The sequence below is a fragment of the Mirounga leonina genome, unplaced genomic scaffold, assembly GCF_011800145.1.
Source record: "Mirounga leonina isolate KUSES-001 unplaced genomic scaffold, KU_Mleo_1.0 Mir_151, whole genome shotgun sequence".
Classification (NCBI taxonomy): Eukaryota; Metazoa; Chordata; class Mammalia; order Carnivora; family Phocidae; genus Mirounga; species Mirounga leonina.
The window spans coordinates 74627863-74643803 of NW_023270377.1; the positions used below are offsets into that span (position 1 = coordinate 74627863).

General features: G+C 33.8%; 1 protein-coding gene across 2 annotated transcripts in view; it reads right to left on the bottom strand.

Annotated features, from left to right (window-relative positions):
* Positions 1–3680: 3680 nt before the first annotated feature.
* GALNT13 (polypeptide N-acetylgalactosaminyltransferase 13) overlaps positions 3681–15941 on the bottom strand; it is a 544197-nt gene continuing 531936 nt past the window's right edge. For both annotated transcript variants that reach the window (XM_035008009.1, XM_035008010.1), the window contains exons 12-13: positions 15154–15288; positions 3681–4092 (exon numbers count right to left, since the gene is read on the bottom strand). In XM_035008009.1, the coding sequence (XP_034863900.1) occupies positions 3952–4092; positions 15154–15288 (276 nt within the window). In that variant the 3' untranslated portion in view covers positions 3681–3951. The remainder of the gene's footprint in view (positions 4093–15153; positions 15289–15941) is intronic.

A 15941-nucleotide genomic window follows, 5' to 3' on the forward strand; every position in this document is an offset into this window, starting at 1 on the left:
CACAAAATGTTTAATGAAGACTTTTTTTTCTCATTATTGTACCCTTTCTACTTTATTTTTGAATGCTTTTTAATTGAAGACAATATCAGGTTATATTAACAATGATGAGTCCTGGGAACACTGTTTATAGTTATCTGACCCCTAGGCAGGCCACATTACATATCTGGATGTTGGTCTTATTTGTAAATGGAGAAGGAAGGAATAGATCATCTGTAAATTCCTCTCAAAGTTACTATGTTTGTGTTCCATTCATAGACTTGTACTTAGAAAATACATCAGTAATAGCTCCTATGAAACTGAAAATACATACAACTTTTAAGAGGATGACATGTCTCCACTCTAAAAATAAAAAAATCTCACTCCTTCAGGTAGCCATTGAATACAACCAAAAAATAAAAATAAAAATTTTATCTTCATAAAGCAACTTATATAATAGAGCAGCATGTTTATAAAATGTCATATTTCACTTCCATAAGGCAGGCTATTTTACCATAGAGAACAAAATATAGTCCCTACTTTATTGTAAAGAATATTAGGGAGAAAATTATCATTTGGAGACAAAGTTATGCAAATCTTGTCTAAATATATTACTAGATTTAAAAATTTTAAAATACAGTGCAAAAAAAAAGATATGCTACAGTAGCATTTAGCAACTTTAACACCCATTTTTCAGTTCATTAATTCAAGAAATATTTAAAGAATACTTACTTTGTGCCCAGAACTATATTAGATGCTTGGGGATAACACAGTGAATAAAACTGGCAAAGCCTGGCCTTTATGGGGCTTACATTCTAGGGTGTGTGATGAGAATGTTGGGAAGGGGGAAGAGGTGGAAGGGTAGACAGGGAAAAAAAAAAGCAAATTTGTAGTTTGTCATAGAACATACAGGGGAGAGGTAGGGTACGAGGGAGAAGGGTTTGCCTTACCGATGAGGCTATATTTGGACAGCTACCTAAAGAAAGTGAGGTGAGAGAACTCTGTGGGACAGAGGGAGCAAAACAAGAAGACAAAAACCTGCTTGGCAGCCAGAGTGGAGCACGTGAGGGGCAGCATGAGGAGATGCAGTAAGAAAGGAGCCCTTGCCCGGTATGCGGGGGCTCGTGCGCATGCATGTGCATGAGGAGAGCGGTGTCATTCACTAAGGACCTTGAAGACCGCTGTAAGAAATTTGGTTAGAGAGACATGGAAAGTCATTGGAGGGTGGTGAGCAAAGAAGTGACACAATTAAATTGATGTTTAAATCCCTACGGCTGCTGTAACTGATAGAGGCTGTTGGAGGCAAGGGTTGGGAAATCAGGGGAACCAAATTATAAGCATACCACAGTTTAAAAAGCTAGAGGTGGTGGCACACAGTGGATGCGGTGGGAAGTCGTTGGCTTCTGGTTATATTTCAAATACAGAATCAAGGGAATTTGCTGATGGATTAGATGAAAGTTGAGAGAAAAACAGAGGACTCAAAAGTGACTTGAGGTTTTTGATCTCGACATCTGGCAAGATGGAATTGGCAATAACTCTGCTGTGGGGAAAACATCAGAAGGGGAAGTTTGAAAGCATTTGAAATATTTGTTGTCTAGCCCCACGGATAAGATGAATGCATTGTGAAGCCAATCATCATTTTTAATGTTCTGTGCTGAATACAGTAGATTTTTTTGCTTAAACTGAATGTTAGTCATTGCTTTCTGGGTTTTGGTGTTTTATATTTTATGGCATTTTTTTGTTTGTTTATTAAATACTCTAACACAATGTGTTTAAACCATCTGAGGGTTCTTTGAAAATCTTCTCTGGCATGAAACTTACACAGTTTTAATTTTTCCTGTGTTGTTGCTATGACCATAACGGACTTTCAAATATTTAAAATGCTGCTGAAATGTGTCAAATTCAGTTCCCATGGAGCAGCTGTATATTAAAAAAATGGGTCATTGACCATTTTGTAGATAACGTAAGCATTTTGATTGACAAATCCACAATAAGTGGAACAGATAGTATAAAAGAGTCCTTGAGGGTTTGAGCTTTTCTAGTTTAAGGAAGAATGCTGTGCAGGGACATTTTACTGTATTTTAGTCAGGACAGAAAGAAAAGAGAGCAAAATGGAAAATGTGATTGTTAAGTCAAACCTTGGGTTGTCTTGTGAGGCCACTATCAATTTAGGGCAGTGGTTCAATAGCTCTTGGGAGTCATAGCTTCCTTTGAAGTTTGCTGGAAGCTACAGATTCTTTCCTCAAAACAATATGCCCTGACATTCAAACTTTTGTTTAAAATTTTAGGAGATTCAGGGATTCCCAGCCACCTTGAGGTGAAGGGTGTGCACACTTTAAGGAGTAAACCTGAAATGCTTCAGGTTGTAGAAATCTTTAGAGTTGTACCAGTATACAGCCAAAAGAGAAAGGGATGCTAGATGGGAAAATCATACAGGATTTTATTCGCCTTCAGAAAGTGTTCTTCTTATTATAAAGCAGTGTGTATGTGTGACAGACAGAGAGACGGAGAAAGAGACAAAGAGAGTTTGTGTGTAGCCATACTGATTAAAAGTTTCTCTCAGAGATTTTTAAGAAAAGATGAGGGCCAAAGATGTAACATCTTCTGCTCCAGGGGATGCTTCTCCCATTTCCCCCCTAAATTTCTATTAGCAGCTGAGTGCACTTATAATGAATAAGATACATACGTTGGGCAACTTTATGAGCATTTTAAATGGTATCAGATCCTAAAATTTAATAGCACAAATCTCAGATAAATTTTCTTTCCTCTTCACATCTCCTGCTTATGTATTTTGAACATAAAGGGTTTTAAGATGGAAAAAGAACATGTGAAGCTGGTCTAATTATGATTGTCTTCCTTGAACTATAATTTATGGCAAATGATTTTAAGCAGTTTAATTAAAATAAAAGTTTAATGGATGTGTATTGAGTTCATTCCCCAGGTGAAAACTGTAGATTCTATTGGATGGCAGTGAAATTCTGATAGTAGCACATTATTTTTTAAAACATAAAATTAAAATGGTAATAGTGGCCTAACTAGAATCTTCAAATGCCAAAGAATTAAAAATTATGGAAAGTACTCTACTCTTCACCTATAATTCTGTACAGCATAAGAGATAAGTCATTCTCTAGCATGAAAAGGGTCTGTATAGTTTCTGTGGGACAGAGGCAGTGGTTAAGAATTGAATTTCCAGCATCAACTCTGGGACCAAGATGATTGTTATGCTCAACCTGTGCTAGGAGTGATCGCAACCCAAACAGAATGTCTTTTAAAATGATTTTTTTTTCAATTTCGCTTTATCTTGCTCCCCTCAATGCCTAGCTAGTTTCCTCCGATTTCATGTACTTGAAATTGAACTTTCAAATTCTCCTCTATTTTGTTTAATGGTGATGCTTTTATAAGGACTCTATGAGAAGTCAATATCCAATGTAATCTTTTTCCTACAAAATTGAAACTTATCTTGTACGATGAATTCACTGCTCAGAAATAATTCAATATGTGGCCTTGTTGTTGACACAGAAATCCAACATGTTTCCATGAAGGTCCATTAGAAACAGAGTGAGTTTTTAAAACAATTGATAATATATCATAATGAAGATATTTTATAAGGCATTTACATTGTCTCTCTTTCAATCACTATGACAAAAAAAAATTAAAATAAGCCCCTGACTGACCTTATGAGATGAGGACAATAGAGATTATTGTTTTAAAGCAAACCCAATTTATTTTTCAAGTTGTTCTGATGTTTAATAACAGTTTGCTGTTATTTATATAGTGTATGTGCTTCTTTTGATCAGATACAAATTTTAGTAGGGAAATAAGCAAACATTCCTAAAAATGAATTATAAACAACTGTATTTTAGAATACTAAAAGGATTTTAAAACTTTCAATTCAGCAAAGTTAATATCTTTCCCTAATTGAAATAATGGAAAAACAAAAGTGTAGACACTTTCATGGCTTTGGGGAAACGATCTTCATGCCCCCAATGTCATGTTCCTTAGCAGCCATTGTTGGGATCTGCTTCCACTACAGTCCTGCATGGTAGGCACCATTTTGTCTTCTTCAGAAGGTTCATCGAGGCATTGGTTACTGTTAACATGTCTCAAGGTGAGTCTCTGTAAAAGATAACCAATAATCAGTGCAACCTATTTTATCTTTAACTTCACTAGTTCATTAGATTAAATCTCTTTTAAAAAATCCTTTATAACTTTTTTTAGTGCACACAGTTATAGGTTTGTAAAATGAACTGTGCACATGGCTCTGAATTATAACACAAGTTTCACGGTTACAGTTTCTTCATTGTCTAATGCACCTTTAGCTGCAGATGGTTAAAGAAAAGGGCTGACATTTATCATGCAATGCCAAGAATTCAGGCTCCTTTGCAAAAAGCCCATTTGTGAGCTCTGAGTTCACTTGAGGGCTGCAAATATTAACATGCTTTCACAAAAGCTTAGTTTTCTTAGGCATGTATTGATTCAATAACCATTTGGTAAACATGCAAAGAGATGTCACAGCTGTGACCCAAATGAACAAAACCACTAGAGATGTTCCCATTTCAAAATACTAAACACTCCATAGTATCTGTGCCTATGAGACATTCCGTGTAGACAAATGATTATAATAGCAATAGCAACAAAGGCCTGTGTTACTTGATAGTATGCTTACCATATTTTGGTTTTCATTTTTAAGCATCTTAAAAAATAGCAATACCAAATATAAAAAGAGATGTTATGGTCTTATGTTTTGAAAATTATATGTGCATTTTACTTTGTGCATAATAACGATATTCATTAATAAGCATCCTCTCAGTACCTGAATGCTGAAATGTAATTCCAGTAATTGTAGCATGTGAACCAGTCATCACATGTCTTCTGTTTTGAGTTTACATTTATATTTTGAAATCATATTTTTTGAACTTTTCAGATATATATTTTAAAGATTTTTTTTAAATTTATTCATTTGAGACAGAAAGAGAGAGAGAGAGAGAGAGAGAGAATGAGCAGGGGAGAGAGGTTGAGGGAGAAGGAAAAGCAGATTCCCTGCTGAGCCAGGAGCCTGACTTGGGGCTTGATCCCGGGACCCAGAGATCATGACCTGTGCTGAAGGCAGACACTTAACCATCTGAGCTAACCATGCACCCCCAGATATACATTTTAAGACCACGTGTTTTATACAGATTAATTTATGCACACGTATTATATAGATTTCTGCTCAGTTTCATGGGCAATGCCTAGAACCATTTTATATGAAAAACCCTAAACCAGAAGAAAAGCGTTTGAATGTATGGGAGGTGATTTGCAGGTATATCTCGAAAAACAGCACACCATATACTTTTGTTGCCAATACTAAAATTAAAGGTAAACAAACATTTCTGCAGGGGGCAGCTCTTGAAATTACACTGAATGTTGGATTTTAAAAAAATGCAGGGCGAATGCAATAAAAAATGGTGGAGAAACACTGCCTGGACAATTTTAGTTTATTTGGATTAGGACTGCATACCCTGGGCTGTACTGTCCTGAGGAAAGACTGAATGGAAAACAGGCTTGTGGTGGGATGCTTCATTGGCAACGAGCAGGAAATTAAAAGCACAAGGCTATTAGACAGGAAGGAGATTTCAAGATTGAGGCTTTTGTTGCTCTCAGTACATGAAATCAAGCTATTTGTACAAAAAAGAGAGACACAGAGAGAGAGAGAGAGAGAAAAGATGAAATGGCCAAAGGCCAAAGATAGGCAAGAAGATGGTTGATTTATGCTTATGGTGCCAGAAATGATGCTGTTGGCTTATGAACCAGCAACCAATTTGAAAAAAAAGATACAAAACAAAACATTTTTTTCCCTAGACAGTTTTAGTTAAAATCAACAAAATATTCTTTATTTTTGTTACATACCTGAGGTCCTTTGTGTATATATGTCCTCTTTCAAAAAAAGCCATTTACCTTTGCTTGCTTCTATTAGATCTTTTTTTTAAAAAAAAAAAGTATGTGACTTTAAGGATCAGATCGAATATGTGTTGTCAAGTACACAAATGATGATAGTTTTAAAAAGATTAGTATTTTTTTTGTAAAAAAGTATTTTCTTTGAAGGAATTCATTAGTCAAAAGCCACCATCGTAAAGATAACAAACAACTCGCTGAAAACCTCTTCTTTTTAATGGAGTGTGGTAGAAAGACCAGTTTAGGGTCAGACAGACCTACATGTGAATTCCTAGCCATGAAAATTTGGGAAAGCTACCAAATCATTCTGAGGAATCAGATTCTTTGTCAGAAAATGCGTAACTATACAAGTGTTTAAAAATGCCCTTTTCTCTGCTGCTTAAAAAAGTTAACCTTTAGTCAACTATGTAACTGTGATCCCTTAGCAATCTGGTAAGAGTAACAATGTTAACATGTTTCTAGGCAACATTGCTTATGGTAAAAATAACCTCTGAAGGATAAACTGCATCTGTATCTGATAAACTTCATTACAAATACCTGATAGGAAACCAAATCGTGGACTTCTCAAAGCGCCAAGACTTATAATTCTGCATACGCTCTTGGCTTCCTGGGAGCTGGGCCTGTGGAGTTGTTACAGAGATTTATCTCCGTGGGTCATAAACCTATCAAGCCGGGATGGTTGCCACACCAGCGTGATAAGACTCTCATCCCCTCACAGCAGGCTGTCACCTGTGGAAAAGCTGGCTCCCCTCAGGCTAATATGAACTGCTACAAGGTCTGCTGAGAGAAGCAAGTTGTGGTTTCTGTCGCAGAATTCTGTAAGTAAACTCATGAGACTAAATGTCTGGTTAAGCCTAAGAAGACCCCTTGTTGGGCGTTACACTGCCAGGTAAGCTTTGGAAACAAACATATGTAAATTGCCTTGTACACAAGTTCTCTGTGCAGAGTCCAGACTTTCCCAGCTTTCTAACACATCTCAAATGTAGTTCTAATGTAAACAATGCCCCTTCTCTCCACACCTCTCTATACCTCATTCAGCCTTGTCATGAGCATTCCAAGCTCAATTGTGTCTTCTACTAACAACCTTTAACTGGTTCACTAGAACCAGAATAATTCCCTAACTTCCCATGTGTTCTCATAGGAAGGTCCTGCACAATGTAATATCCTTAATTTACAGGACAATAATCCCCTAAGATCAAGAACAAGGACATATTCTTATTTGCACTCTTTCTAAAAATTCCATAACAGTTTTTTGACTTCAACTGAATAATGATGCATTTTCTTGCTTACTGAGAAGATATTCACAAATCACACAAGTGATAAGAGACAAAATTTTTAAAAAGCTTTTATTATTATATCGCTTTGCAACCACAAAGAAATACTTAGATATAATTTATAAAGTTATTGAAAATTACATCTTAGTTTTTTAAAAATGCATTTGCTTAAAGTTTCAGGTTAAAGTAAATTCTAGAAAAGCTCTCCTAAATCTGCACACAATGGAAGTACTGGAATAAAAATTAATAAAATTAATTAATTTTAATGTTCCAAAAACAGTCCTTTTTTTGGCTATGTTAGTTTTTTTTTTAACTGATTTTTCTCAGCTCTAATGCAAAATCTACTGTTACATAAACATGGCTATAGTTAGCCTAAAAAGGAGCTAATTTCATAATGTATTCCATTAATTATATTTATGCATGTATAAATATTTGCAATAAAGTGAAAACTGGAAAATACTTATTAATTAATAATAGACCAAACAATACTTAATATAGTTAGCTTCCGAATTAATAAGCAGCTAAGAAGTAAAAGACAGACAAATAATTCCATGGAGAAACAGCACATATAGATTTTTCTTAAGTACATTTTAAAGCAGTTTCTAGATTTCAGTAACAGAACATAACAAAAATAGTAAAATAAATTTAACACAGTCTACAACACAAATTTTCAAAACTTATTAGAGAATATAATCAGTAGGATTCTCAAAAATATTTCTAAAAACTTCCATTCTTGTATAGTTTCTTAGTAGCCATTTTTGCAAAGGGCTATCATTACATGTTTCCACAGTGGACTGCGGGGGGCCATCAGCTACTTTGCTTACTGAGAGACAGGACTGGGTGATTATGTGAAGAAGAGTGTGGGTCTGTTTGACAAAGAAAATAATGAATAATGACAAAATCAAGTACAAAGGCAGTAATCAATCAATCATTCTCAGCAACATACAATTTCTACTGGATAAGGATGGCAACCACACATCATAGTAATTGCATCCATGGAACTAGGAGCCACCTCCTTTTTAGATGGCATTGGTATCAACTCTAGTAAGTAGGGGTAAATGAAGATAAGCCTGGGAAGCTGAGAAGAGCCTGAGATCAAATGGTGAAACATCTTGAGCAAAGGTTATTTTGGACAGAAAAGGTATATTCTCAGTGTTCATTCTAGGGATAAAATGTTTTTTAGTGCTAAATGAGTTATTTTGTGAAGAGATACTCAAAACCGTTGACTATCCAGAGAGTTTTCAAGTTATGGTTCTTGGCTTCATTCCTTTGCCCTAAATTTGAGTGGACCCAGGGGAAAATCTAGGGGATGATTTAGCTTTAACTCTTTGCTTCACTTTGTACAGTGTGGTACTTGAATTGTTTCCACTATGTTTTCACAGGGCTAACCTGTGTTAACAGAGTTGCACATAGGCACAGCCACATTCATCTAAATGTCAATTAGAAAGTTAATGAACTTGGTTTGATTTATTAAGGAGGCTAGTTTTGTTTTCGTTTTTGTTTTTTTTAACCATACCTGAATTTCCTATCTATATTGTTTAAAATTCCTAAGCTTGTTAATCCTCTACCTTCAGTGATGTTTTTTAAATCAAATTTTTCTTGATAAATGTCAGGTTAACATCAAAGACTCCAGTGTTAGTGATTGTTAATTTCATCTGTTATTAAAAAGAAAAATGAATTATAAAGTTGCCCTTCGTTTAAAATGAAACAAAACTTGATCTTACTTATACTCAGGAAATAGAACTCCAGAATGTAAGTACAGTATATTTTTTTTCCATGAAAAAACATTTGTAATATTCCCCCCAAAATATTATCATATGAATGACCATGAAAAAAATTCAAAGAACTTTCACTCCTGATGCTTCTGAAAAGCCATTAAACAGAAGAAAAATTAGAAATCTCAAATAATCCCATTGAGATGAAGGGTATTGTTCATTTAAAAAAAACCTACAAAAACATTTAGTGTTTTCATTTGTTTGAAAAAGAAGTATAGTTTACTTATTTTTCTGAGTATTCTGTCTAGAAGAGATACCAATTACTAGTATGTTATGTGTTTTCTAGTTATTTTTAGTGTTTATATTATGCAAATGTATTAATTGTGTTCATCCAATCATATATACTCCACTTTATCGTGGGTTTTCTTATCATTTATCATCTGTCTTATTAAAATAATCTAAAAATATAAGAAACACACAATTTCTACAAAGTAGATTTGCCAGAAGTCATTTCACTTTTCCATTTGGGGGGACTATTTTTCCAATTTGGAGCTATTATAAATAATGCTATAACAAACATCTCTGAACATCTCTCTCCACATCTATAACCATTTATTCAGAAATGGTTCTTAGATGTGAAATCACAAGGTGAAAAGGTATGAACGTTTTAATACATACCGGCAAAGTTTTAAAACATCTATAATAATTATTTTGTAATAATAACAGTAGCAGCTAACATTTCTTGTGCTTATTCTATGCCAGGGTACTCTATTGCATGTCAGTTTTACTACACCTACACCAGTATTGTGTGTCCCATTAAAAACATTTCTTGACATAGGATAAAGAAAGAGATAAAAGAACACAGATGAAATGATTTTTTATGTATGTATTTTTGATAGTTATAAATAGCCAATGAAAATGGAAAAATAAAGTTAAATATTTCTCCTGCACTGATTATTCAAGACTTTGCTTATTTTTATATTGGGTGTACATTTTTTTCCTTTTAAATCCTCTTTATTAAGCATATCAGCCCTTACCATACTTGTTGCAAATGCCTCTCACAACATCGGAAGACTGTCACGTTCACTCAGTTTTGAAGGTAATGTGACAGAACCAGCTGATAGGAAGCATACTGCCACATATCTTCTCCTATTGCTTCATTTAAAATATTGACTAGAAAACAGGGTAATATGAACCCTAAGCTAGTATCGGTTTTTGTTTATAACATTACTTAATTATTCTCCTCTGAGGTATAAAGCACTAGTATTTCCTGACAGAATTTTAGCCATACTGCTTTAAGATATACAAGAAAATGATTATAACTCCTGTTTTTACACATATCTGTATGTTTTACTAAGACAAGATGTGTCATGGAGTATCCCTCAATCTACCCTTTTGAAGAGGCAATTACTATTGAAATCAGTCTAGGAAAACAAGGTGAATGACAAAGTAAGACTTACAAAATTGTAAAATCAAGTCATACTTTTGTACCTTCTTTGTTAAAAAGCACTAAGTGCAAAACCTGATAATTTAATGAGCAGAAGTGACTGCATGGTTGATTAGAGTCAATCACATAGGCCTCGGTGTAAAACATGCCATACTAAAATGAAGTTTAATTGAAAGAGTTAAAAAGTTTAAAATGAAACTCGATTGTTATATATGATGATAAACAAAGTAAGAAAAAAGACTGTTACACATATTTCATAGCCAAGGCAGTAAGATTTCCCCTATTGATATAGTACAAAATCATAATTTTTAAAAAATTAATATAATAAAGTTATTATTCAAAATATTAAGTATGATCTCCTGAGAAGGTGAACCATGTTTCATTAGAACAGAATATGAGTATTCTAAAGACCGAGTGTCAATGTTTAAGAAACAAAAACTAAAATTACACTACTATACTACGGAAGTTCCTATTCACTAATTGAGTCTACGTAAGAAACCACAGCTATGGGATCAATGGGAATATGGAAAGGTAATACTAGTCAGATATACACAGCCTTCTAAAGGTAAACTGATTTTTATTAGGAGTTCTACACAGGGAAATGGCCGGGTTGCCATTATAGATTACTTACCTTGAAATTATATTGCCATTTACCTGCTTTCTGATAAAGGTAAATAAAAGAGGAGGTTTTAAGTCAAGTCTAAATATAAGCTTCTGTGATTTCAGTAAATATCAGTCCGACATATTTTACCTACTGAAAAAAATCCTTTATCTTGTGACTCTGGGAAACATTTGATACAGATGGATATTGAATTCATTTTCTCAGTCAACTTGCTCAGTCACATGAAAAACAAGACATTTTTAGCATCATATTTTGCTCCCTTATTTTTTTCTTTGTTGCATAGTGTTTGTTGAGCATAAGTGTTCTGTTCTAAAATTAGATTCTTACATTGTATATAGCTGCTTGGATGTTCTAAAAGAAATGTGATTATGTGCATTTATTGTCAGAAAATGTAAATTTCAGATGGATTGGAACACAACTGCAATGTTCAAACAGAATATAAGAAAATCTGAATAAAATTGAATGGATGGATGATAGGACTTTATAATAATAATCTGTTTTTTAAGATTTTATTTATTTATTTGAGAGAGTGAGTGAGAGAGAGAGAGAGAGAAGGAGAAGAGGGAGAGGAAGAAGCAGACCCCCCTCTGAGCAGGGAACCCGACACAGGACTCGATCCTGGAACTCCGGGATCATGACCTGAGCCAAAGGCAGATACATAACCGACTGAGCCACCTAGGAGCCCCTAAAAATAATCCTTAAAATGTTTCAATGAGATGAAATTTAGGGTTCCTTTTTTCTTTTTTTTTGTTTTAATTCTGTGGCAAAGGCTTTCATAGCAACAAAGTGTTCGGGTAATTTATTTAAGAGATTCTAGACCAGGTGAGGATCTTGTAGTTTTGCTAGGGATGCTCAGTTGCCCTCAAATTGAACACATTTAACCACTATAAAGTGGTACTGAATTAAATTCATGGCTGTTAAAAAATATTTAGCTAAGAAGGTAGGAACATCTATATTTCAAATCAAAGTTGGCCAAAGACATGTATTTATTACCAACATGTGCTTAGCTTCATTCAAATAAAAGGAGAAGCAATTAGATCATAATTGTATTATGAATATGTGTAAAGTTTGTAAGAAATTAGACCATACTGACAAAGTAGTTTTATGACTGTTCAACTAAATAGATAATGTTTATTGCAGAATATCTTTCCAATTATTAAGGAAAGGAGAAATTCTATGTGAATAAAATTTGGTACCACAAATAATTGATAATATTTAATAATTCCTTTCATTTATTATAGTAATACATTTAGCTTTTCAGATCAGCATCATTAAAAGCACCTAATTGTTCCCAGTTTTTCAATGTGGTATAGTAGAAAGAGGCAATGTAGTATAGTAGAAAGATTATTAAATTCAGTGCCAGAAACCTGAGGTCTAAAACCTAGAGAAGCTATTTAAACACTCTAAACTTACATTTAATATTGTGAAGAATACAAATAATAATATTATCTTCTAGGCCTATTGTTAGAGTTGCTTGAGAAAACAGATGAAATTTTAGCACTCAATAAATTTCATTCCCTTTCTTTCCCCTCATCACTCACCTAAGAAGCAAACTGGATAGACTCCATGTTTTGAGGCTTTATGATACTATTTCAGTTTTTCTCTACATATTCCAATAATTCTCCTCCTATTTATGACTTGCTTTTCTAAAACTGAAAGTACTATGGGTGATAAAGTGATGGAATATTTGAGCTCTTCACACTGTGAGATTCACATTGTACTGGTAACTAGCTTTCTTTGATTACTTTCTTAGAACTGAACTCCATCCCTGCTGCTGGTGGTGTGATCTTTGTGCTTACTTTCCTCCTGATAAAGGCTGAAAGAAGAGAACTTAGAAAAGTTTCAGCTCTTGTAATTCTGTGAACTCGGGTTCTCAGATTCCTAAGTTTTAAAGAGTTCCCAGGTGATGTTACTAGTCCCAGAATCACACTTTGGGTGGCAAGGGTTGGGACTATTCTGTAGACTAAAATGACCCCAAGTATTATATTTCAATTTCTTTAAAATAAAAAAGCTCTTTCTTTCTTTTTCACAAATAAAATCAATCTTATTCAAAGCTGAAATTTCCAGAAAGGCAATTCATGATTCCTACAATTATTCAATTCTTTTGTGACTTCTCTACATTGTGATTTATACATTCATAAATTTGGCAAAAAAATCTATACTTTGATTTAAAATATTAAATTTAGGCAGGTTGAACATCACAATTTGAATTTTGAAAACATAAACATATAGGAGAGTAGAGTAAGCTATGTTACATAATCATTACAATGATCAGATTGTTTATTTAAAAACCATCTCTCAATATTTATGGCATATTATAAGCTTTTTTGTGTGTGTTCTAGAAACAAAGTTTACATGATACAAAATACCACGATGCTTGAAAAATCCTACCATACATAACTATTAGTTATCCAAAATAGTAAATTTACAAAAATCATTTCTATGTCCTACGTGAAGCAACCTACTTTTTTTTTCTCTTTTCTGTCAAAATCCCTCAGTATTCAACAGTCTTTCTACTGGCTGATAAAAACAAAATATACACCTATGTACCAACAATGTAGTTATTTCAGAAATTAAAGAATCTGAGTTATGACTATAGCAGCCATCATCTACTCAAAGACAAAAGAAAGTTTGAAGATTTTAAGTGGTATTCTGAAATTCAACACCACTTCATCTTATAAAAAGTATGTACGCTCATTCCCCTTTCCTTAGAAATACATGCTAGATTTCTTTACTTTTAGCACAAGCCCAGTGAAGTTCTGGGCTCCTGGTGAAAACTAAAGAGCAATAGCAACAACAACAAATTATTAAAAAAAAATACTACTTGCAGGATTTCTCCTTTATCTGTACATTTATCTGTACTTTTCCTAATAAAAGAGGGAGGGAACCAAGGTTCCAGGTTTACCCCCATGTGTTATTGAAGGAAATATCTTCTGCAGTCTTAATATAAAGAGTGGTGATGATGAGACCTCAAGAGAAAAAAATGGGGGTCAGACAGAGGTAAACGAGGTATTGGGGAGACAAGAGACTGAACAGAACACACTGGTGCATTATAGGAAAGATTTGAGATGTTTGCCCTTCCTTATGTCCCAGAAGAAGAGTATTGTATGTCCAAAGAGCTTGGTTATATTACATAAATTTTAAGGCCAAATTTTAACTCTACACAATCAGTTTCAAATCACATAAAAATTCATTAAGTTTTCCTGCTAAGAAACTACAACATCATGTAAATTGAAATGACATTCAAAAAGTTCTTAAAAAGAAGACCTTGTTGCAATATCAGTAACACCAAGGACTCTAGTTTTTAAAATGTTACACGGGAAGTATATCTTAGGCTTAGGTAGAACACTGCATTTGTGAAATTCATTTGCCTCTAGTGCATTATTTATCTTGCAAGAGTAGCTTATTTCTTATCTTAAATAAGTCACCAACCATTTAATAATGTGGAAAATGTAACACAGATGACCCAATTCATTTTGCTAAGCCTAGAGAACTGAAAGAAATGAAACTTTCAAGGCAACTTCCTTATGGAGAAGAAAATATTTCTTTTTTAGTAGCTCCATCTGATGGTTGATCTGGTTTTTACACACTGCCTGGCTATAAATTCCCAACCATAATTTTATTGTTTTCTCTCCCTCTCTTCTATCAGAAAGATGTGCTATATTGAGAAAATGCCGCTTAGCTGATTATGTGCCTAATTAGTTTATTGAATTTTGCAAAGTATTTACTATTATAAAGAGCATTCATGCTAATCTTACCAGCTCTTTTCTTTTTTTCCCCTTAAATTGAGAAGGATAAATTTCACCAATTACAACAGTATACAACTTGAAATTTGAAAAATGGAAATATTGTTGATATTGTCCTATAATGTGCATCTTCATACATACCTCTTAGATAAGCATAGCTGGTCCCTTGCCTAATTTATGTTAAGCATGTACACATGTTAACACACTGTAAGCACATAAAAATGACTTTATTTTCCTTATTCATTTTTTTATACTAATGAACTCCTTTGACAAAACCCTATTTATATACTATACCATCCTAATGCTATCAGATAGGAGCATGCATGCTTGAAAATACAGTTCTTCCAGTGTAGAAAAATAGCTTAGGATTGAAGTGTATGTGAAATATATAATGGAGTTTAAGCACTAAATAATAAGTAAATTAAGGAAAAGACTGTACCTCAGCATCATATTCCCATAACTGATTTCCTCTCATGTGGTGGCATTTTAGCATGATTACAGGTCCACTGAGTCTAGACACATCCAAGCACAAGTCATCGGTTCGGATTTCTTTGTCAGCAGTATAAGAAAATACCTGGAAATATAAAATTCAACTAATAAAATAATCTCCTTAAAAACAAAAAAGTCACAGTATAGCAGATTTCTCTGTGGAAGCATTCATATCAACTTGTGTTTTCAAAAGGTCCCTGCTGTGTGACCTTGAGAAAGCTAGTCCTTTTCCTCAACTGCCTGCAAAACAGGGACAGTGTTAACTGTGTTATAAGGTTTTTGTGAAACCTCAATTTAACACATTAAATTATTAAACACACATTATTTACTGGCACTGTATTTCCTGCACTGTACTTGCTTTATATATCTCACAACAGATTCAGTAAAATAAAGTTTGTTAACTATATGGGACTATATGAGGGCAGTCCTTGTTCTCACCACCATATGACCAATTCCCCAACTCTATAGAGGGAATAATGTTTTTCATAAAGACATTTAAATCTTTTTCTCCATAAGAACATCATGTACATTTTATTAAATATTGTCAGTGTGTTTCCAAACGTTGTAGAATTAGCTTCTCTAGAGACCTCATTAAAGAAAGGCAGGCTCTATGCTTATCTTTCTCATATGGTTATAGCTGGGCTTGGCTTCAGTTCTTCTCAAAATATCCAAGAAATGTTAAGGTGGAGCGTAGATTCATCGTTAGCTAATTTAAACTGATACTATAATAATCTCCAT